This window comes from Motacilla alba, chromosome 19, assembly GCF_015832195.1.
Source record: "Motacilla alba alba isolate MOTALB_02 chromosome 19, Motacilla_alba_V1.0_pri, whole genome shotgun sequence".
In the NCBI taxonomy this organism is placed as follows: Eukaryota; Metazoa; Chordata; class Aves; order Passeriformes; family Motacillidae; genus Motacilla; species Motacilla alba.
Genome location: NC_052034.1, coordinates 9,402,509 through 9,427,485, shown reverse-complemented (window position 1 = coordinate 9,427,485; position 24,977 = coordinate 9,402,509). Strand labels below are relative to the sequence as shown.

Here is a 24,977-nt window from a genome sequence, read left to right as displayed (position 1 = left end):
CAGAAGAACATGATTTGTGAGGTATGTCACACATCTAGGCCTGTCTGTCCCTCACCGACCCCCCAGACCAGCCCAGCAGCTGGGGCAGCCTGGCACAGCTGAGGCAGCCACTGGAGCTGCTGGGAACTGGAAACTCTGGAACCAGCCCTGCACAGTTTTTCTTTTGAATCCTGAGCCTTTGCACATCTACAACCACGCTGATGGCTATGGACAGCAACTGTGAACTGGCTTCTGATCAGTGAGGTCGCATAGTTATTTACAATATACAATTATGTATTATATAATTGATTATTATATAATTATTATTAATTATATAATACACCATTATATATTATCATGTAATATTTTTGCATGATAGTCTCTTCTCTCCAATGGTTTTGTTTGTTTGTTTTTTTTTAATTTCAAACTTCACAACTCACTTCTCTTATGAGCTTTTTGAGACAAGGACTCAAAAAGTCCTTGATACATAGAACCTAATGAGAGAATCTCAGATTCTGCCATAATACCAAAATCAAAATAATTTTGGCACTACATAAAAATTTAAATGAAAATGTTTTACTCCTCATCCCAAAATCACATCCCCTTTGATCCTGTATCCCTTATTCTATATGTGTCCATTCATGATGCAGTATTTTCTCCCAATGTATATGCAAAAGCTCCATGAAAGAAAGTAGGATTAACTACACTTAAATCAAGGCACCTTAATTTGGAGAAGTGAGAGCTTTAAAAACAGGTATTTATTAAGAAAGTGAATTTCTAAATAGTATCCTTCTTGGTGGTATAAATATCCAACATAGAATTAATCAAGAGCACATCTTGGAGGAAATATTAAAGCAGCATATGATTTGATACCAATGGAAAAAAAGCAATCAAAGCAGAGCATGGCAATAAATTAATAGAAAAAGTTATCTATCCAAACCAGACTAAAAGTAATTTTGTAAGTCAGCAGTAAAAAGTTGAATAAACACTAATTTAATCTATTTTAGATGCAGCAGTCAACAGATGAAATATTTTACTGCTCTCTAGCTATGTGAACACAGTCAACTGACACAATAATTGAAAAGAAGGGAGAAACAGAGACCCTGTGGAAGCAGGAGCACAGGAACACAGGGAGACACAGAGTTCCTGGGCCAGGGAAGCTGCTGTCAAGGCAAAGCTGCAAAACAGAGTTTGGATGCAATGACCTGCAGATAATGGCTGTGACCTATTTCTACAATCCTGCCTTTCCATGTGCTTTTAGGCAGCACAATCATCCCTGTATAGGGAACCAGCATTTCCCCTTCCTCTGGGCTATGCAGAGAAAGGGAACAATTGGTTCCTCCAAAGGGGGATCCTCCATCATAAACAACAAATTTCCTGGTCCTGTGCAATGAGGAAGAAATAGACGGGAGAAACAAAATTCAGTGGAATTTCTTGGGATTGCCACTTCTCAGAGCCCTGTATTCCAACTGTTCCCTTACATATTCATCACCAGCATCAGGCAGAGGCCCCTGGAGAGGACCTGGAGAAGTTTCAGGAAGCCAGGCTACCAACAGCAAAAGAGTGCTATGATTTCTTTCCTGGGTGACATTATTTATGCAAGTGAGCATGTGACAGCCTGAGTACCCCCAGCTCTCCCCATGCTGCCTCAAGTTTTCTTTATCTTTCCAAACGAGCAGCAAACCCACCTTCAGCTGAACATCCCAGGTGATATTTTCAAGAAATAATAAAGAGGCTTTAGTTATTATCACTCCAGGCATTTGTACAGCAGATAGGCAAGGAAAAGGGCTTTATAACTGAGCTCAGAAATAAATGAAGAGCAAATTCAAAGCAGTTTAATGACACTCAGACAATGATAGCAAAGCAGAGGAAAGAAAAAAGAAACACTGGGAACTGAACTGCAAAGATGAAAGCGAGAAGTAATCAATGGATAATGATGATACAAGCAACAAAATTAAACCTAAGCTTTGACTCTGAAAGGCACCTAAGCAAGCGAGCTCCTAAGCCTAAAGCCAGGCACAAACTTGATAAAACTGTCAGCAGGTTAACTCAACAACAAGCCTTCCTCAAATCTTCCTTTTAAATGAATGAATGTAGACATTAGAACATGGTTTTCTAGTTGAATACAACAAAATTTCTACGGATTCAATGAGAACAAAGTCCTTTGAAGCAATGAAGTACTCTCTAAGAGAGAATATGGTGCTCAGAGAGCTGTCAAGTGGCCTCTTGCTATGAATTCATAATGATGTCAGCCTTTTATTTACTGTTTCTATACCACAGGCAATGTAAGTAAGCAAGATGTATTTAGTAAACCAAACCCATAAAAATATCTGCAAACTGCTGGGAAACACTGGGCAAATGAAGGGCACTGGGGATGAATGAGGAAGGTTATTAAGAAACAGAGAGGGGAATCACAAGAAAGTGTGTTCTTTTGCTTTCTTAGGGTCAAGGAGTCCTTCTACCACAGAATAAAATGCAGTGTCACACCAGGTGTCATTGCATTAATACATCACAGAGCCAAAGAAGACACTCTGCTCTCACTGTCATTTGCAGACATTTTTTCTTTTTCTCTTTTTTTTTTTTTAACAACATTAAATTTGCATTAGCTTGGATGGGGAAAGATGATGGCATATAAAGGGAGAGAGGGCTGAATTAATATTTATAAGCAACATACTGGAAGAATGGAGAAGGGGTGATTTGAGGGAGCTTGGAACAGGAGAGACAGACATTAGTCCCGGAGACCTCCTGCATCACACGCTGCTCCCAAGCAAGAGCTGCTGTGTCTCTTCCCCATCCACACTAAATATTGCCTGCTCTGAACAGCTTTTGGATTCCCCACTCCAGGGCACTCTGGGGAGGAAGCTGTTTTGGCTGAAGCTGGGCAGGAGCAGGTGGCACTCAGCAGCTGTGAGTAATTTTGCTCTCGTTGGCAGCTCGGCGGTTCCTGGACTCGGCAGAGCCCGTGTGCAGTGGGGAAGGGGCAGTGGGGAGGGAGCAAACAAGTCCTGCTGCTGTTTAACAGCATCCTGGGCTCCAGGCTGCCTCTTCCAAGCTGGCAGCTGAGGACACGGAGGTGGCTGCAAGGATGTGCCAGCTCAGGGTCAGGTTTGCTGTGAGAGCCTGGCACAGCTGCCACCCCGAGGGGAGCAGCCCGGCAAGGCAGATGCTACTGCAGGAAGGAAGGAAGGGAGGAGCAGGGCTCAGCACTCACCAGGTGGGAGCGGTCTCTCTGCACAGGGACTGTCACCATCAGGGTCTTCCCATCACACAGCCCCTTTCTCAGCATCTGTGCTGCCAATTCTCCAACCCCTGCATGTGCCCATCTACAGAAACAGGGGCTGCAGGTGGAAAACTGCTTGGGCTACTGCTGCTGTGCCAAGGTACAACGGTACAAATACTTCACTTGTTACATTTAATGCCATATTTCATCACAGAAAAGAAAGCAGAATCTGGATACCGTAAGTGTGGCAAAGCCAAACTGTCTAGAATCAGTTACTTCCAGCTTCAGAAACCACAGGAGAAAAGAAAAATTAAGCATGGAAGCAGAACAGGAGGCAGCAGCTCTCTTCCCCTCTCTATTCCTCATCACAACAGAGGGAACATGGACTTGCCATGACCATCTCTGCTGGAAGAATTTTTTGGCATGCTTGAAAAATCTCAAATCCCTCTCTTTTCTTTCAGCTGTGCACCATGAAACTCCTCACACCTGGGGTCAGAAATGATTCCTTGAAACTGCAACATATTCCTCTTGCATTCACTGGCCTATCCCAGTCCAGCACTTGGTTTGAAAGGTTCCTTGCATTTCCAAATGACATAAGTGTCACCACGTGCTGTGCTGATACCACTCCAAACATCAACTTCACCCTCTGAACCAGCCTGGCACATGCACTCACCAGAACAGTTATTTTTTTCCCCTCCAAGCTCACCTTTCATTACCATCCTGACAGACAAGTCCTCCTTGGCAAGGATTAACACTTTGCTAATGAAGTTATCTCCTGATCTCTTATTTTACCTGGTATCTGTTCTGCCACTTAACAACAACCTCTTTTCAGCTGCTAAGGTGGAACAATTAGTCAATGCTGTCAATATTAGGAGGTTCTGTTACAGTAATAGCTTGAAGTCTGTTTGCCCAGTACTCCACAAACACACAGGTGGGCACTCTGATGAACACACTTTCTTGTGATTCCCCTCTCTGTTTCTTAATAACCTTCCTCATTCATCCCCAGTGCCCTTCACTTGCCCAGTGTTTCCCAGCAGTTTGCAGATATTTTTATGGGTTTGGTTTACTAAACACATCGTGCCATGGAATAAATACAGGCCATGGAATGAAATGAACAGCCAAAACATTCATCATAAATACTCATAGAAACTCCTCTAACATGGCCAAATCCACTGATATTACATGCCAACGTTGAGATTGGCCCAGAAGCACAGGCAGGAATGCAGAGATGTGCCGGCCCAGCCCCAGCAGGAGCAAGCAGGGGCAGCAATGGGGCAGGCAGCAATGCCCCAGCAATGCCCCAGCAATGCCTCAGCAATGCCCCAGCAATGCCCCAGCAATGCCAAGGGCAGGGCTGTGACTGCAGGAGTGTCCCAGATTGCAAGGCAAGATGCATTCTATTGCCATCTGTCAGAGGTGGGGCAGTTCTCTTCTGTTCATTGGGCAGTTTCTTTATCTCTTCTACAACCAATCCTCCCTCTGGGGAGACATCTGTTGATAATGGGCCACTGAATGTCCCTGCATGACTGATAAGAACTGCAGCAACCCAAGAGGAAGGAGCCAATAATTCCTACCCGGATATAATCTGAGATTCTGGAACACCAGCACGGCTTCTCCACTGGATTTCCCAGAGGAACAGCAGCTGCCTCTTCCACTGGATCTTCAGAGGAAGACTCCACCCTTCTCCAGGATCCCTGCTCCAGCAGAAGCACAGCTGGCACTGCAGGAGGGCTGCAGCCACCATGGAATGGCACTGCTGCCAGCACCCTGACCCACAGGGGGTCAGGCTGTGTTCTGACTCTGTCAGTGTTGTTTTGGTTTACTGCATTGTTTATTTTATCTTTTTATTTTCTTCCCTAATAAGGAACTGTTATTCCTATTCCCATATTTTTGCCTGAGCCCCCCTTAATTTTAAATTTATAACAATTCAGAGGGAGGGGGTTTACATTTTCCATTTCAGGGGAGGCTCCTGCCTTCCTTAGCAGACACCTGGCTTTCCAAAGCAAAACAAGGAGTCAGAGCCCTGCTCACCTCAGGCCCCAAACCATGCCATGGCTGGGCTGAGGAGTGCTGTGGCATCCACACCCCTCTGTGGGAGGCAGAGTTCACAGATCAGGAGAGATGAGATTTCAGGAGGTGAATATAAGCTACTTCAGCTGAATGCACATTAACCCTCAGGTAGAGCAAAGATGAAAATATTTGCCCTGATTTTTTTTTTTTAAACAGATTTACCATTGCTAAAGGAAAGGCCATCAAAAACCTTGACTTCCTAATGGTCTGAGAGCAGCAATAACCTAATAATCATTTTCTTATGGACAAAATACTCCTAAATATTTCTAATGAACCATTACAGCATGCATTGCAACTTTACAAGCCTTCATTTAATTACTTCCACTGAAACAAACACACAAATCTTCCAGCTCAGTGCTGCCACACACACAGACTCTCTGAGCACCAAGCCCTCAGCAACCTTCTTCTGATGGACATTTTTTTTCCAGGAAATGACACAGAGACATAGGTAAAAGGTGATTTAGATAGACTGCTGTGTCACAAATTGTCAGGATCTGATTTAAAGACCTTGCCTTTGTCAAGAAAGACAGTTGGGTGTCTGTTTAAAGAAGTACTGGGAATATTTTCATCAAAGGTTTGAATTGAAAAACAGTGGGAGGTAAATATCTGAGATGTTGCCAAGAAAGACCACTATATCCGTGCAATTACCATTAACAGGGGACAGCAGTGGTTCAATGAAGTAATTCAATCTGGTGTCCTACATTTTATCAGATAGCAATTTTGAGTTCTGACATAAAAGGCTGAGAAAGGGGATTGGACTCTTTTCTCTGAAATTCAGCCTTAATTCTTGCAATCAGGAGATGTGTTCTCTGCTTCAGGTACAAGCCTACTACCCCTCCAAGGGACTCAAAAGAATAACCCAATATTCACCTTCAAAAGAAGAATAACCTAATATTCACCTTAACACCACTCATTGGCATAGGAACAAGTCATACTTTGGGCAAGGCTCAGAGCTGAGTGCCTGCAGTATTACAGCAGTGTTTTCCTCCTGACTTAAGCTCAGCATCTCCTTACTTGGGAATTTTGCAAGAAGAAAAAAAAAACTATTGTTTAAAAAAAAAAAAACAAACAATATGATGCAGCCTAAATTAATAAATGTATTCTTCCAAAATTTAAGAGAGAGAGACTGTATTTCTCAGAAAATGGCAAAATGAAAAGCTTCTGGAAATTGCCATCAGAATAACACCAGCACATGGCTTCTCCTCATCATCCATCCATAGCGCATACTCTGGGTTCCTTGGAGGTTTTTGCATTATCTTCCTCCACAGAAATCCTATCAGTCAGTCCATGGCTGCACTGGTGCTCTCCAAGGTCACCAGGTTTGCAGAGCTGCTCTGCATTTCTCCTCTGCAAGGCAGCCCAGGCTGGCACAGGGCTCCCACACTGGCATGAGCTTCCCTCCCTGTCCACACAGGGTCCAAACAGGCACCACAAACCAAACCCTTTCCAGGGAAATCACCACATTTTAGCCTTTCACTTCCTTTCTACCACAATGCTTTTTGCCATTTGCCATTTTGAGCTTGTCTATGGATTCCTGTGTTACACCATGCAGAGGTCCTGAAAGGTTCTCCGTTAACAGCACATAGTTGAAAATGTTAATTCATATTTCACTGAGCAAAATCTCACCACAAACAATAATGCCATGAGATAATTTGCAACAGGACCAGTCCAGTGTCACTCTTTCCACTGGGTTACAAATTCCACCAAGTTCCAAAACATCACAAACAAGAGAAAACTGGCTCTTGTGTCATATAGAATGTGGTCAGCCCCCTCTACACGACACAAAGCCAGGAGTCACTGCAGCACTCCAGTGGGGGATTGAACAGCCCTTTCCTTTTCATGAAACCATACAGAACCTCCTCTAGACACTCATCTTTCCTCCAAAACATCAAACATCCAGTGCAGGCAATGCTGCTGAGCATTCTCTTGTACTGATATGAAACTGAGGCCCTTGGAAGATGGAGGCTCTGTATATGACAGCTTAACTGCTTGCAATCAAACTAATTTGCAGTAGGATGACCTGAAATGAGTTTAAAAGCACCATAATGCATGTTTAGCAATCAGTGAAGCAATCCTTTATTATTCAGGTTCACATCTGCAATTTGTGTCACGTGTCACGGGAAAGAGAAAGAGGGGGAACACAAAAAAGGATCCTTTTGCTTTGCAGGAGTTGATGAGCAGAACATGAGCCACAGTAACATGGGGCATTCGAGACCCAACAGACTGACAGCCAATCTGAAATATTTCTGCTACTTACAGAAATCTTATTATGTCCAGAAGAAGAAATTATTAAATTAAACACTTGCCTATAAATGATTGTCTTGATTTTTCTAGATTGATTTTTGCTGGAAAAAAAATGATTAAGCAAGTTCACCTGAAATACCACAAAAAATACGAACCAAGAATGCCTCAATGGTTCTAAACTGTAAATGAAGTTATCAACCAGCCACTTTCAACACTCCTCTTTCTACTGCTTACAGAAGAGGGACACCCCTCTGGCAAATAATGGAGGCTTTCATAAAAATGCATAAACCTTCTTATTTCCTTCCTTTTTCTCTTTTTTTTATGACGTCTCCATTCATCACACTTGTAATCCTTGGGGAAAAGTTTGCTCCAACAAGGTAAGTGGGAAACATGCACAGAAACAGGAAGAAAAGGGAAGAATTTGTGGAAGAAAGGCAAGAGCAGTAAATGTAACAACATTCCAGAAATAATAAAAAAAAAGAAACATAGGAAAGACACAGAGGTGCAAAACTGAGGCAAAGCACAAATAATTTTTATTAATAATTAATACTTATTAATTATTATTTAATTATTAATTAGACAAAGCAGAGAACTGCACAAGAACTTCAGCAGGAGTTGGCTTGGGCAAGGAGAGGGAAGGCCCAGGCCAGCACACTCTGCTCCCTCCTGAGTGACAACTCCTTGGGGATGTCACCCCCTGAATCATTAAAGTATCTGGGGACTGTCCTAAAGAAATTACTATAAAGCTATTGAAGAAATTCAGCTGTTCAGACAGAGGGTGAAAGTCTGTGTTTCAGCAATGAGGGGGCAAACCAGAAAGATCTGAAGTTCTGAAATCTGGTCTCAGTTCTGTCTGGTTGGGTAAGAAACTGCTGTGGTGCCCTGCTCTCTTTCTATAACATTTGGACAACACAGTTCCACACAATCCAAAGAAATATATGGATTAATATCTTAGATTCAAAGCGTGTTATTCAAAAAGCATGAGCATGCATTAGGGCAGGATTCTACCTGGTGTAGATGGTGTTTGAGGAAATACCATCCTTAAGGGCTGTAAAAATAACTCCAACCTTCACCATCTCTGTTCAAAATTTTCTGAGGAGAGACCTATCCTGACCAAATTCCAGCCCAGGTCATTTATTCTGCTTGCCTAATTTTTCCCCAAATACTGAGTTAATAATATGCGAAATACAGAGTTTTCTTCTCCAAAACTGTTGTTTTGCTCCAGGTATTGTTACTGTGATGAGCAGGATGCTGGAAATGCAGCTGCTCTTGTTCTTGCTTTGCTGGTCATGTTGTTAGCAAACTCTTTAATGAGTCTCAGCTCTCCCTAGGAACAGCACTATGGTTTATAAATGCCAAAATTAATAGACCTGGGGTAGACTTTATTACATGCAATGTATTTAGTTGGCAATGATGATGTCTCCCTTACAGCAATAGTTAGAATAAACTGCATTTTTAATGGCTCCTGGAAAGCAAAAGACAACACCTAAAAGATTTTAGATGAAGAAACATCAGGTTTCCTGGTCTCAGTGCACCACACCAAACCTACTCCACTGAGGGCTGCAAACACTAATGAGTAATTACAGCCCACAGAAAGATTTCTACTGGGGATCTTGTCCACTTTGCTCCAATCTGAATTTACTATCAGAAGATTCATAACCTCTGTTGTCAGCTTCACTTCTGCAAAGAATGGGCACACGGAGAATTTAAAGTGAAGTTAAAATGGATTTCAATATACCCTTCACAATAATAGTTGGTAAAACTAATTACAGTGAGAAAATTGGAGAACATTCATTACCCTACTAAGCAAATTAGGATTTGTTAACAATGATTTATAGTGCCAAAGAGAGGATAACAAGGATCCTCTTTCCAGCTCTATTCACAGGGGACATGACAGTTCAAGGTATGGTGCCATCCCAACAGCCACTGTGCAGTGCCTTTGTGGACCTCAGGGTGTTTCAGATGGACACACACTTTTACATCAGCAAAATACACTTAAATGTTTGGCTGCTGAAGTCAAGCTCTAAAATTAACTGAGCAGCTTAACCTATTTGCAAGAACAACAGGTTTTTATTTACCAACACCACTGCACGTGATGTGGAGTAAAGGACTCCATCCCTTCTGCAGCTTTAGCAGGTTGGATTTATTTCAAACAACACTTTCGATCTGATCTGTTCTCTCCTGAGGAAGCCAGTGGGTCCTACTGCACTTCACTGGAGTGGAGTCTCTTCACAGCCTCTCACCCAGCATCACAAACCTGACCACCTCAAGGAACAAAGCTCAGCTCCTCAGGACCACTGCCAAAACACATGGACCAGGCACCGAGGGAAAATCTGCCCTCTGAAGGGCTCTCTGAGAGCACAGAATCTGCTGCTGTAACCAATTCCACATTTCTGCTGCAGGATGATGTCTCAGATGAAAATCACTCCCAGTGCACAGAGAAATAGCTGGCCTTCTTATCTAGGCCAAAGACTGACTTTTCCATCATATCCATACCCAACACCACGGGTGCTCCCATTATTCTCCCTGGGATGGGTTTTTAGAGCTCTGAGTAATGTAATGCAACATTGCACAAGCCAGTGTCCCAGTGGCACGCTGGAGCTGCACAAACATCTGCTGAACCCAGCCCACTCAGGGCCAAATTGGATAGCACAACTGATTAGCCAGAGCCTTGGGGGATAAGCTCACGATTTATGTCTGCCTGAGTCACCAGCCCATGTGCAAAGCACAGTTTTAGCTTCTCTTTCTTTTTTTTTTAAGGTAGAGCAAGAGCACTGTTTGGAAAAGAAGGGTCACAGGAGTCTTCTGTCTTCCCAATGTTATTTCCATCACCAGCTTATTACCAATTTCTGCCCAGTTCTGAAAAATTCACAAACTCTCTGCATTTGGAGGAAAAGAAAATAACACAAACATGCAATCAAAAAACCTCCAAAACATTAAAAGAGGAACAGAAAATGCTCAGAAACTGGAACAAAGACTCAAGAAGCAGACATATACAGAAATGGAAATAAGCTGCCAAAAGCAGAGAAACTGCACAATTGCCAAAGAACCTGACAATCTTGGGAATCAGGGTAGTTGTTTAGAAGCAAAAGACTCAGTTATTTAAGTTTTGGTTTCTGCTCTGTTCTGTGTTGCAAACCAATGAACCTCTATCCACTTTAACAGGAATTTGGTTGGCTGCAAGATACACAAATGAACAAAACCATTCCTCAAAGCTAGGTAAGAGAAAAAGCTTTACTGTTAAACAAATTCCAGTTGTATTCTAAAACATCTCAACCTTCTGAAATCTCAAGACAGCTGGACAACATTAAAAACTCCCATAATTCAAACAGCTTTCCTTTTAAAGTTAAAGAGATGGTGATTTTTTTTTTCTAAAATTCTAACTACTTTCCAATTATGTGAGCTGACATCTTGATGAGATGTAATCTACCTTATAATCTGTCTTTGATGAGAGACAATGACAATTTGCAATGCAAAAAATATCAAAGACACCTGGGAGATCTTCCAGGAAGTATTAAGTTATGATTTCTTAGGGTGCACCAATATTAACAGCATGCCTAAATTTTTTTTTTCACATGCACCAATCATAGACTGGACTGATCCCACAGGAAGCAGTAAAGTCAGGCCAGCACAAAAGGCTTCCAGGAGAATTAGAATGATTTTTAACTCTTCTTTTCTGACTATTGGTTTAACATTATGCAGAAAGGATGGGGAAGTGTCCCCTCTGACAAGGAGCACCAAGACAGGTGAAACACACTCCAACAAAAATGTCTTCTAAACAGAATCTACAGAAATACCAACACCTGTGAAAGGAGTAGAAGAGAGTTTTTCCCAACTGAAATCCAAACTTGAAGGTGAATTTAGAGCTCATTGACAACTCTGCACCATCCCCTCTCCTTCCGTGGCCACTCACACTGGTCCCATTTTGCTGAAGGCAGCTCATTCCAAACTTTGTTCAATCCAGGGCAGCTCTGTCACCCCAGCTGGGTGCGGGTTGGGCTGAATCACCTGATGGAGATTCCCAACCCTCTCCATTGCCACAGCAGGCTGGGAATGCCCTCCCAGAGCGTGTGCATTTTTCCTTTCCCTATTGCTTTTCCAGGAGCATTTACACAGAGGCAACAGGAACAGAAGAATTCAGTCTCTGCCAGTCAGATATTGATCTGCTTACAGTATAGAATCAGGTAAGACTCCAGCCTGCACCACTACCACTGCAGCTGCATAATGAATTACTAGGCTGGAGCTATCATAGAGATATTGGAGGAATGAATTTGTGTTCCTGCAAGTGTCAGCTTTATAAATGTTTCCTTAACACTCGGCGCTCTCTATAGAGCAACAGGATCTAAAAGTCCTTTTAGCTTTGCTGTAGCAAGCACATGCACTGCAGACACATGGCCCATCCCATCCCTCAAACCTGAGTGCCTGGTGCAAGCAGGGTCCTCAAAGGGGATTCCAAGCTGGACAAAGGTTATCTCTATGCTAGGCAACATGGCCTAAACACATGAAGATTCCATTAATACTTGATTTAAACAGCGGATATGTGCTACTTAATCCATACCTCAGTGTTCATTCCTTTCTGAATTAAACCTGCTTCCCTCTGCAGTAGGTGTCCATCAGTCCATTTTCACCTACCTGGTTCCTCTGCTCCCTCTGGTGTGCTGCAGTACAGAATATTTCATAAGCCAGTGTACAACATACACCAAATCATTTCCAAGGACCAAAGCTTTATTATTATCTATTAAACTAGAAGTTATTTTTACTGTGTTTGAGACCAATGACCCATTTTGATGTTTTGGGTTAACACCAAACACAAAAACTAACAGTCTTTTCTAGTTAAAAGCTTTGGAAAAAAGAAGTCAATTCAAGTGCATATTCCTTTGCACATTGATAATACAATAATTACATTGATCAGAAGCATATGCTAATTGGATCACTCTGGAGCATTTTTCTCATTGTCTGGTACCACAAAACACATCTGGGTTTTATTTGCCCCATGTAAGTTAATAGGAGTATGGGCTTTTTTAAAACAACAAGCAAGATAATCCTAAAAAACAATTTTCCAAAGTGAAAAGGGAGGGAAAAAAACCTTCATGTTTCATCCAAGACTGTGTAAGTGTAAAAACAACTTCAAGATAGAAACTGAAGCACATTTTCTACCTACTTGGCTATTAGTGAGGAAAGAAAAAAAGGAAGTTAAAGACTCTCAATACTGTGACTATAGCAAAGAAACAGCTCAGTTAAATATATTAATGGCACCAAGAAGGGATGTCTCCCCACCTACACAGACCCAAATTGGAATGATTTAAGGTGCCAATCCATCAGCCCTAGAAGATGTCAGGCTTCTTCTTGTTACTGAATCCCTTGCTCAGGAGAGCTGGAAACTTTCAAGCTTTCTGTTGGAGCATAGGGGATGCTGACACCTTCCAGATTTTCACTTTAGTGGACCAACCCACAGACAGTATGGTGCAGGGAACAGCAGATGGCTTCTCTTCTGTTACCTCTGCTGCCTAGAGAGGAAGCTGAGCACCGCTCTCAAACCATGCATATTCAGCTCTTGCTGCAAGGAGAATAAGGCTCCTTTATCCATGGCACATCCCCCAGCCCATAATACACCTGTCCCATTCCAGAGCATGTCTACAGACCTCTGTATGATTGGAATTTTCCCAGACAAAGGAAAGCAGTTCATTCTGAACTATGGAAAGACATTCAAGTCTAGTTTTCATTCTAAATAAACATTAAGCCATTTAATATCATTTTTCCCTTCATCCTCTCCCTCTTAAAAATACATGACACAAAACAGGGCAAGTAATGAAAAAAGGAAACCAGCTTGTTTTTTCTGTTTCACAACTTACCTTACCCCAACCTGGGCCTTGATATAATTAGAACAACTACCACAAAACTTTTCCACCTGAGGATGCTCTTTTCATACCTCACCACCAGCAGTGTGAATGTTCTGTTTGTGCAGAAGTCCAGTGTAAATCCAGCAGGACACAGCATTTCTCCAGGTATTAAGCAATTTTTGTGCAATTTTTGTGAGACCACACGTTCACAATTTAATCCCATAACTTTCTTACAGGATCACAGACGTCTGTGACAAAAGACTAAATTCACCATGAACTAATAGAAGAAAATGATTCTCTTGGAATGTGACAAGAGTGCAACCAAGTTTTTCCATCATGTAATTGAATACCATAGAGTTTACTTTTCCCCAGAGTTCAATGAGAAGATAGAAGGAGGTTTTGATTATACTGATAACTTCACAGAGCAGTGCTATGGGACAGGGTTCCCATTTTACCCACCTGGTTTTGGACATACACAATGCTCTGCTTCTCCTACAGTTATTATAAGGGCAGAAAAGATGTGCTTGGAGAATACAGCATAAGTTACAAGAGAAACAGGATATGAGCAATTTAGATATAAATCTTGGAAGAAAATAAGCAGTACATTGGCTTGAATGGAAAACTTTTTTCACTCCCAAACTTATCTGTGCAAGTAAAAGGTGTATTGATGAATGTGGGAATAAACAGAGAGGTATGAACATAGACTGTTAAATCAATACAGGTGCATGCAAATAAATCACAAACCCAAAAAAACCTGATCAATTTTCATACCAGCTGGGGCCTGATCTGCTTCTCAGGACATGAAATGGAAATCTGGCATAAATATAACTTCTGTGTTTTCCAAGAGTGTCCATGGGCCACGGGCTTTTAAGCAACAGGTAGAAATCACTATGCCATGTTCTCTGGGCTGTGATACACAGGAGATGAGGCAAAACATTCTAATGGGCCCTTTAAAATCTGTGAATCAACAAGAATGGGTGCAAGGTGGAATCAAGATCCTACAATCGCCCATTAGAGAGCTGGTGATACCATGGCTCACTTTATTTCTATAATTGTGTAAATTAAGTGCTGTTAAAATGTATGTAGTAATTAATATGACACCTGATTGGTTCAAGAAAACACAGAGCACCATGCTGGAAACGTTACTTGCAGGGCATTTGTGAGGAAGAAATGAGAAGGGTGCAGTGAGCCCTTGGGCAGGGGGGCTGTGGGGTACCCTGTGCCCACGCACTGTGTGGGGCATTGTGTGTGAGGAGCGCTCTGCTGCTGAGGCACAGGGTGAAAGCGGAGATACACTTACAAAGTAGCCTGTTCCCAAGCTGGAAGGAGCTGAGCTCTGCAATAAAACACAAAGACAAAGTGGAAAGTCAGTGATGGTTTTTAACACGTTCCAATCCACACAGCTCATTACCAGCCCTTTCCAAGCTTTTCATCACCACATCACAGCCCCAGCGTCCTGCCCCTTGTCATCTGCTACTGAAACAAACACGCTGTTGCTTAATTTTTCCCTTTACATCTCTCAACGACTCGGAGATGGTAACGTGCTATTTACTGAATTCCAAGCTTCTGCCGTGGACGTAATTGCCAATTTATTTGACAGGCAGCTGGGTAATGAATTAATGATGGCATTTCGCCCTGCACTGAGACTAAACAGACACTCATCAACCAGCCTCCCTGACATGCTGACATTCAATGCCCTGGACTCCAGCTCCTCAGCTTCATGGCCACAAAGGGGCAGGCGGGAGGGGGAAAAAGGGAAAAAAAGTAGACTGACTTCAAAACAGAAAGCCCGGTGGGTTTGGATGACTTTTTCAGTGTATGACCTGTTTGCCAATTTATTCCCGAAAGGCCCTGGTTAGTACACACATAGTGCCTTTCTAAAATGAGACATTTTGTAAACATAATTAGTAGTCTGAAATGTAAAGAATGCGTGGGCACAGAGAAGCTGCTTTAGTCAATGTACCATTTTCTGGAGAATGCAGTCACTACAATTTCCCATTTGGATGTCCACATTGTTTGACAAACCAAGGATTTAGAAACAACAACCACAAAAAAAAGCAAACAGCAAATATCTACGGTGTGAAATAGATTTCAAAACTCAAACCTATAAAAATAATTAGAACTAATATTACTACCATGGAAAATAATCAATTTGTTAAAATGATTTTAAAAAAATAGCATAATGAAATTCAGTTTAAGTGGGACATGATCACAACCTCTATATTCACAGGAATTAAGGAGATAAAGGGTTTTGTTTCATTAGTTTTTCATCTAAGGATTGGGGATTACACAGCAGGTTCTCTCAGAGACATGGGGGATCCTGGTGCTAATCCAGGTCAGGCTGTTCCATTAGAGGGGGAGCAGTGCCCAGCTCCAGCCTCCAGAGCCCATGGGCACAGCAGCACAAGCAGAGGAGCATTCTCTAGTGAGGCTGCCAGAGAACCAGAGTGGAACTCCTGTAGCTCCATTCCCACTCCTGGAGCTCCATTCCCACTCCTGGAGCTCCATTCCCACTCCTGGAGCTCCATTCCCATTCCTGTAACTCCATTCCCATTCCTGTAACTCCATTCCCACTCCTGGAGCTCCATTCCCACTCCTGGAGCTCCATTCCCACTCCTGTAACTCCATTCCCATTCCTGTAACTCCATTCCCACTCCTGGAGCTCCATTCCCACTCCTGGAGCTCCATTCCCATTCCTGTAGCTCCATTCCCACTCCTGGAGCTCCATTCCCACTCCTGGAGCTCCATTCCCATTCCTGTAGCTCCATTCCCACTCCTGGAGCTCCATTCCCATTCCTGTAGCTCCATTCCCACTCCTGGAGCTCCATTCCCACTCCTGTAACTCCATTCCCACTCCTGTAACTCCATTCCCACTCCTGGAGCTCCATTCCCATTCCTGTAGCTCCATTCCCACTCCTGTAGCTCCATTCCCATTCCTGTAACTCCATTCCCACTCCTGTAACTCCATTCTCACTCCTGGAGCTCCATTCCCACTCCTGTTCCTTGGCACAGCCTCCCTTTCCATGGTGACACTGCCTGGGGACAGCCAGGCCTGCAGAGGGGCCCCAGCAGCCCAGGCACACCACTGGGAACACACGGAATTTTTGTCACTTCACCCCTGTTCCATGACAGGGACCCAAACTGCAGATCTGCAGTGCACAGCTCCGGCTATCAGGCAAGGGAACTCCACACAAATAAAGACATTCCAAAGTCCTCCTGTCCCCACTCTTGCTGCTCCCCTGTGCCACTGTCACCCACAGGAGACCCCCTGGTGCCAGGGATGATGTCCTGGAGAGCTTCCCTGCTGTCCCTGGGAATGACCATCCTGCTGCACTGACCAGGGCACTGGCACAGCCCTGCCCACTGCCCGGCCCCGCTGCTGCTCCCAGCTGGGCACTGCCCTCTGGCACAGCCCTCTGGCACAGCCCTCTGGCACAGCCTCTCTGGGCACAGGTCCTGCTTGGGGGATGCCAAAAAGATTTTTGATTTTTATACATTTTTCATATATTCATAACTGTAACTATGTAACTATTATACAGTTACATAGCTCCTTACCTAACTCTAGTCCTTTTCCTACTCTTTCCCTTAGATTTTAGGACAGTAAGTTCACCTTCCTGGACTCTTATTCAGTCTTTTTTTTGCCTCTATAGTAAACCAAGGATGTTTTATTTTTTCCATATCTTGTAGACATAATAAATGTGGGGCTAGAAGCTGGGGGAGCCATTGGGGCTTCAGTGGAGGGCAGAACCAAGAGGGGGATTACTTAATTAACTGTTCCTCTAATTGGATACTTTTCTAAAGTATGCTAATTTCTTAAACCTATAAAATTGTCGAAAATCCTGTATCACGTGCATTTTGCCATACTTGCACCTGGAGGACCTTCATTAAAGGTAACAGCTTTTTATCATCTTAATATTGTTTGGCTTGTGACTTTTGGCATCACTGGGAGTCCCTGTGGCCCTGCAGCTCTGCAGCCCTGGCACGGAGCACACCCTGCTCAGTGCCCAACAGGACACACACTGCCTTCCTCTTCTCCCCCTGCTCTCTGCTCCATGCCATTGAGACTCCTTTCATTTCAGCTGGAGATCTACCCACAAACACAACACGTGCAATCGTTAGAACCACTTTTGTTTCAGCTATGTACAGATGCCAAGCGAGTCCCACTCTTTCACTCACAGTTTTTTTAAACTTACTTTACTGGCTGAAAGCTCCAAAGTTTGCATTCTGCATCTGTGTGTAATTTTTGTCTGCTTTTTATTCCAAGTTTTGGAAGGATAGAGTATCAAAACAAAACAATAAAGAGGAAGAAAAAAAGAATAAGCAAACAAAATATTTCCCACTGAATATTTTCATTCCTTCAAAAGCAATGCTGCAATGGCTATGGGAGGACAGTCGAAACATAGCAGTCAAATGACTTTCACTGAACAACTGTGCATTTTCAGGGAACTTGAGTTTGCTGGATGGAAATATAGCCCTTCACACATTGCATGCTGCATATGGAGAGTGCAGTTTGCAAACTCTATTTAATTGAAGTATGAAAGACTGCTGCACATGCATGAATGACTGTCAGCTGTGCTGTGAACCGTGTGTTGGCAGAGCACAGAGGCTGAAGCGAGGGCTATGCAAGGAGACAACTTCTCACCTTTTGGGGAACTCCCAATAGCGAAAGGGTCCCACTACCCCGTGCCCAGCCTCGGTACCAACTGTACAAGCATCTTTACAAGCCCGTGCTGAGTCGTGATCCTGCACTGGCTGGGTCTATAGCTCTTATATAAAGTGTGCCTATAATAGAGGTAATGGTTTCACTTTACGAAACCCTTTGCAAAATAGGACATTAGAAATACTGTTTGATATTCACACAACCACCAGCAGAAGCCTGCATCAGGTGCCCATCAGCAAAATACACTTGCTTAAAATTTGCTTAAAATTTACAGGGTTCTGGGCTTTTTTCCCTCACTTTTTTTTTTTTTTTTTTTTTTTTTTTTTTTTTTGGTTGGTTTGGTTTTTTTTGTTTCCATCCTTTCTTAAAGAAAAGAACTTTGGCCCAGAAGCAAAAATGTAGTAACCCTCGTGTAAGCATTAGTTTATTGTGTACCAAAGAAAATTACATCCTTGAGGTCTTGGAAGGCACAGTTATACCCATTTTGCATATATATTGTGCATTACTTGGGGAGCTGGGTGGGGAGAAAGACTGTGTTGTACATATTTGTTCTGGCTATTGTTTATGCAGGTCTGACTGAATGAAGGAACAGTGGGTATCATTTCAATTTCTGATGTCAACATCAAATTACTTATTTAATTTCATGCCTGGCGAAGCATTGTATAGCTACACGCAGAATCATTTCACTTCATTTGTTATGCTGTGTTTTCTTGGCGATTGGCTTGCCTTCCAACTGACAGCTTTAATTACGACATGAATTTGATTGCACTGCCGAGGAATTAACATAATGCAACAAAGCATTTAAGCACCCAACCTTAGACACACAAACACACACATCCCCACCCTCGCAGCCACACGCACACAAAGCACAGCCCCTGCTGCTGAGCAGCTCCTGGCACACACACACACAGAGCTCTGCTCGTGTGCCTCCACTCCACACCCTGCCAAAATCACTGGTGATCTGCTGGAGAGGGAGCAGCACTGAGGGCTTCACAGCACACAACCCAAAGGCTGTCCCTCAATTTGTCTTTGGCTCTGTACAGGTGAGAGGGATGGGAGACAAAATAATTGAAAATATCCTGTATTTGGGGCTGAAACCATGAGCTGCCCGCAGGATGACACTGCTGGAGTCTCCTCCTGAAGCGAACAGGCACAGACCTGGGGGGCAGGGCACCTCAGGATTTCAGGACTTGGTCCTCACGGTCACCTCCTCACTGTGGCTCCTCTCAAGCACAAAGTACCCAGCACAGGAGGAGCACACAGCCACAGGGCACTGGGAGCAGGGCAGCACTCATGAAGAGCGCAGCAGCTTTGATGAGCTTTTTGGAGAGCACAGGAGCAGACCTTAAATGTAGGGACAAATGGGAAGATTCCTGTCCCACGCCCTGTTCAGGAACTGGAAAAACATTGCAGACAGAAAGGTGCCAACTGCAGCAAGAAGTGATGAGGTGCTGAATCCCATCCAGAGGCCAGGTGGGAGAGGCTTTTGCTGTCCATCCCTTCACTGAAAGCCTGCAACCAACACCAGAGGCAGCAGGCAGGGCTGAGATCAGGTAGATCGGGAATTTGGGAATATGCTCCAAAGAAATCAGGTGGTTTGATTTTTGATTAGCAAAGAGGAGGCTGAACCCCTGAATACTCGGTGCATTTACCATCCAGGCTAGCTGTAACTCTCATGTTTTCCTCAGGTAAATCTCCTGGCTGTTTTGTAAAACATGACAAAAATGTATTCCAAAGAAGGAGGACTCAATTAAAAATAAATACATACGGGAAAATAAGGAAAAAAAGTTGACTGAGCTCCAAGCTGAGCAAAAGAGAAAGCGCTGCCATTTTGTCTCCAAGCAAGAGCTCAACAAAATGAATTCTACTACTGGCAAGATTTTGATGAGATTAAACTGACTACAGCACCCTATATATAAAGGAGGAGCAGCTCTCCAATTTCTCTTTTAGGCCCCTGGAGCTACCTCTGCCCATAAAGGAAAAAACAAGTTGTCATTCCTAAAAAAAAAACCTATACAGGGGAGAAAGGCAGAGAGCCATGGGTTTATGAAATTCAGAGGGGGAGCTGGAGCAGGACACTGCTTGCACTGGAGCATTTGAGCAATCATTATCCCTAATCTAGCAGAGGTCAAATTCTCTACTAATTATTTTCTCTCACAGAGGGGTGGGTGTGTGCACACGTGTGCGAGGCGAGGACAAAGAGAGGAGTTGACAGAAATCAGTCTCACTGCATTGCATCTGACAAGAACAGAGGATATTCCCCTTCCTACTGTCTGATGCTATTTCAAGCCTCATTATGAGAAAATCTCCTGTTTAACATGGTCTTTTCATTGAATTATCTTCTTTTCATTTTTGCCCACCTCTCACAAATGCTGCAAATTACCTGCTTGGATCTCATTAGCCTGGAAAGGAGTCCCTCCTTGTAAACACACTTTGCATCACTCTGCATTATCCAAGGACTGCAGGTACATTTACAATAGGCAAAGTTGAAAGATCCCTGACAGGAGAGGGAAAGAAGCCACTGACATGTCAGTTTGCAACTGGATGTTCATTATCCCCTCTCCCTCATTCTGCATCTGTCACTGAACCCTCACCAGGCCCTGCAGGAAGGCCTGTGAAGCTCTAACATTCCTGATTCACCAGCCTGCTCTAACTGGGGATGGGAAAATGGATCATCCACCTGGAGAACATGCACTTCAGTCATTAGCCACATTTCCATACAGGAGCCATGCTCAGCCTTACAGTGCTGCCAGGTGACAACAGAGGAGATTCATTGCATTTCATGGCCAAAATTTGCTTTCTGACCTCAAGGTTAATCTGCCTACAATGTTTTATATTTTTTGTTCTATCTTCTGTTAGGTACACTTTCTGTATATTTTTTCTGAGAAAATAGCTGTAAAAACAAAAGCAAAGCTTCAGAGAAAACTTACTCTGTTGTCTGTAGCTTTTTTTTTTTGGTCAGTAAATAGTGGGCATCATTAGACATCTGACTTCTTCAAAAAGTATTATTTAAAATAAACATTGGGAAGGTCCTGTCATTTCAGCACACAAGGTGTCTGACTTTGGGAGAGGGGAATGGGATGGACAGCTCTGAACTGACTTTGGGAGAGGGGAATGGGATATGGACAGCTCTGAACTGACTTTGGGAGAGGAGCAATGGGATGGACAGCCCTGAACTGACTTTGGGAGAGGGGAATGGGATATGGACAGCCCTGAACTGACTTTGGGAGAGGAGCAATGGGATGGACAGCTCTGAACTGACTTTGGGAGAGGAGCAATGGGATGGACAGCTCTGAACTGACTTTGGGAGAGGAGCAATGGGATGGACAGCTCTGAACTGACTTTGGGAGAGGAGCAATGGGATGGACAGCTCTGAACTGACTTTGGGAGAGGAGCAATGGGATGGACAGCTCTGAACTGACTTTGGGAGAGGGGAATGGGATGGACAGCTCTGAACTGACTTTGGGAGAGGAGCAATGGGATGGACAGCTCTGAAATGACTTTGGGAGGGGAACAATGGGATGGACAGCTCTGAACTAACTTTGGGAGGAGAGCAATGGGATGGACAGCTCTGAACTGACTTTGGGAGGGGAACAATGGGATGGACAGCCCTGAACTGACTTTGGGAGAGGGGAATGGGATGGACAGCTCTGAACTGACTTTGGGAGAGGAGCAATGGGATGGACAGCCCTGAACTGACTTTGGGAGGGGAACAATGGGATGGACAGCTCTGAAATGACTTTGGGAGGGGAACAATGAACTGAAGGAGCCTGGGAAGGGCCACCACAGACCCAGGCACAGTGAGAGCTGTCTCGTGCACGTTTTTCAAGTCTCAGCTGAACTGGTGATGCCAGACCACAGAGACATGCTTGTATTGCAAAGAATTATCAAAGCAAAGGAACATTCCTTATTAAGCAAAACATAAATTATGTATAACACTTTAAAATATACATCTCCACATATATTTACATAACGTTTCTTTTGAGCAACCTGTGAATCCCTCTGTCCTCTCTCAGGTGCACTAGGAAAGTTGTATTTGCTCTCTACTTTCTTTTAATTTGCCACAGCACCGAGACAAAGGAAAAGTATTGCAAAAACATCAGAGAAAAACTGGATGTGATGTGTGGAAGGGGACCCAGGACTCTGCTGTGACTGCCAGGTCTGGCAGTGCAATGCTGTGAGCTGCTGAGAAGCCCAATAAACCTCAGTGCTCTCCACACAGTACATTGCAAGGGAATGACAAAGCTAAATTAAAACCATGTTTGTAAGGAGCTGTGAAATGTTTTGCTGAAGGTGCTGTGTAATTGTGAAGTTGGTTGCAGTGGCTTCCCAGCTGCCACAGGGCTCAGACAAGCCAGGATGATGATGGTGACAGGCTGACATCCAGCTGCCTTCCACTGCTACCTGTACAGAGCATTTCCTTACTACCTTCTCTGGTTTCACTCTCCTCTTCCAAAGAGATCTCACAGCCCTGAGACTGACCTCAGCTGACAGCTATGAAGGGCAAGCTCTGAAGTGTTTAGCTGAATGTAACCCATAAAGGCTGGCTCTGGGGAAGAAATGGACCTCTAAAATAATGTGACAAAGGGATGTGGAGAGAGAGTGCTACAGATTTCACACTTTCACAGAAAAAAAAAAATCAGGCATCTGTTCCAGTGATATGCACAATTCAGCAAAAATTGCTATCTGTGTGCCTTCAGGCTTAAATTTGCACAACGAAACGTATCCTTTACAAAGGTATTTCTTTTAATGCCTGCTCAGTTCAGTTTTATTGGATTGGCCTATAGAGGACACCATCTGGTATCTGTCATCCAAATCTACACAGACACGCTATCGATAAAATCCCCATTTCCAAAATGTGGGTTAGTTAAAAGCAGGGCCAGATTGCTGGCTGGTACAAATTGAGTTTACTGATGTAGCTATCCATGCTTTTACCAGCAAAGGATCTGACCTACAAAATCCCCAATTTAGATACTCTGTTGGGACAGGCCTTTCTTTATATTCTGCGTTGTAAAGCATGTGGCACAGAGGACACAGAGCCATGAATAAAACTCTCAAGGATTGTGATGGTACACATAATAAATAGTAATCTAATTGCAGCAACAGAAAGATTTCTGTAGTCATTGCTCTGTCAGAACAACTCATGTGTGTCACTGGTGAATGACCAGCATTCTCCCATGGAGAAAACCACTCTCCACAGGGCTGCCATCTCAGGCCCTTCCACAGCACTTTAAGTAGAGCAACAAAGGCAGAGCTTATGCTATTGTTGGCCATGTTATATCAATTCATTACATAAAACTGAGTCCCTCTAGACACTCAAATACTTCTCATAAGTACAGTATGTAGCCCAAAGAAATACATTCTTTTCCTCCACCACTTGGGGTAAAAATGTTACTCACTTCTCAACTATGCAGAACATCTTAACTTCATTAAATGGCCTTCAACTGTTTCCAAAGAGCTGAGTGTTTGCACACAGAAAGACATTGTATCAATCTTCAAGAAGTTTACTGAAGCGAGGCAGGAGACCTAAGTTACCTCTTCCTCTACTGTGATTTGCAAAAACCCCACACCTTGCTGGAGGTGTGAAACAGGTGTGCATCTTTATTCAGCGCCGGGCGCATGCGGAATCTCTTCCTACTCTAAGTTAATTTTCTCACCCGCCATGTCTCACCTGAACCCCCAAAGGGAAGGAGATTTTAGCAACAAGCCATCCCAGGAACCAAACCCCCCCGAGCTGCACTTACGTCGCTGAGCCTCTCCCGGGAGCTGCTGCGCTGGAAGCCCTTGGACTCGCCGCTGGCGCTCTCGCTGTCGCTGTCTCGGCAGCTGTTCTGGCCTGGCTTGAGCTGCACAGAGAGGAAACACAAAGAGAGCAAGAGTTGAGCCTGGTTCAGGTGAGTGCCCTTGTCCCATTGTCCTTTATCCCCTCCCAGGCCCCAGAGCTGCATGGCTGCGGCTCTGTGGCAGTGCCAGTGGCACCCTGTCCCTGCCCCAGGGACACCACGGACAGCCCTGGACACCACAGCCCCTGGGGGAGCTGCAGGTGCTGCAGGCAGCAGGAAGCAACACTCGTGTCCCAAGGAAATCACAGTTTGAGACCTTCATCTGGGAAACTTTCACACTTGTCAAGGTATTTCTGCCATGGATGAAGCTTTTGGTTTCCATCACAATGCAGCACTCGCAGCATCAGTTCCTCCCTCATTACTGCATAAATGCATTAAGGACCTGAGATCAATGGAAGTCTCCCCAGGGGAAGGGGAGGTCACCACTCCAGAGAAGCCTTTCCTTTGCTGGACTAGCCCTGAACCACACTGCCTGGCACTCTAAACCATTTTTGACCAACAAACCTCAATGTTCATAAAACAACAGGATCTACTTAATAGGTACCAAACTGCTTTTGTTTTTCAAACCAGCTTTAATGAACTTTACTGGCACTGTAATTAAAAAAAAAAAAAACTACAAAAAACCCCCATAACTACATTTTCATTACAATTGAGAACACATCTGCTTTCTCTTACACTTTGGACTGTTCAGGTCACCACATTACACAGCAGTGTACTGAGAGAAACATTCACAGACACCCATTACACATGTCCACGAGCACATGTACACCTAGAGAGCAAGAGGAAGATATGATCCACATCCACTGCAATGCTGAAAATGCATATCTTTGTCCTAAAGTATCCTTCCCCGTATTTTTCTTGAATGTATTTAAGTTTTGATCTAGCCTTGCTGATGCTTTGTTTGAACTAACTCTAGAGGTTAATACTGGCAAGAAGTCTCTTTCAGAAATTTAGACTTAAAATCACACACATAAATACTGGAAGCAGAGATAAATGCAAAGAAAAACCTTGGTGAAGTACCTAATGAAATACTTTATGAGAGACCGACTACACTTACCAATATCCATATAACAAACACCAAACAACTCCTGCTAACTTATTCTAATTGTTAATATGATGAT

General features: G+C 43.6%; 1 protein-coding gene across 2 annotated transcripts in view; it reads right to left on the bottom strand.

Moving 5' to 3' along the window:
- The window catches only part of AUTS2 (activator of transcription and developmental regulator AUTS2), a 782,988-nt gene that overhangs the window by 404,328 nt on the left and 353,683 nt on the right, over positions 1-24,977 (bottom strand). For both annotated transcript variants that reach the window (XM_038157971.1, XM_038157972.1), the window contains exons 3-4: positions 23,758-23,859; positions 14,654-14,689 (exon numbers count right to left, since the gene is read on the bottom strand). In XM_038157971.1, coding sequence (XP_038013899.1) covers positions 14,654-14,689; positions 23,758-23,859 — 138 coding nt within the window. The remainder of the gene's footprint in view (positions 1-14,653; positions 14,690-23,757; positions 23,860-24,977) is intronic.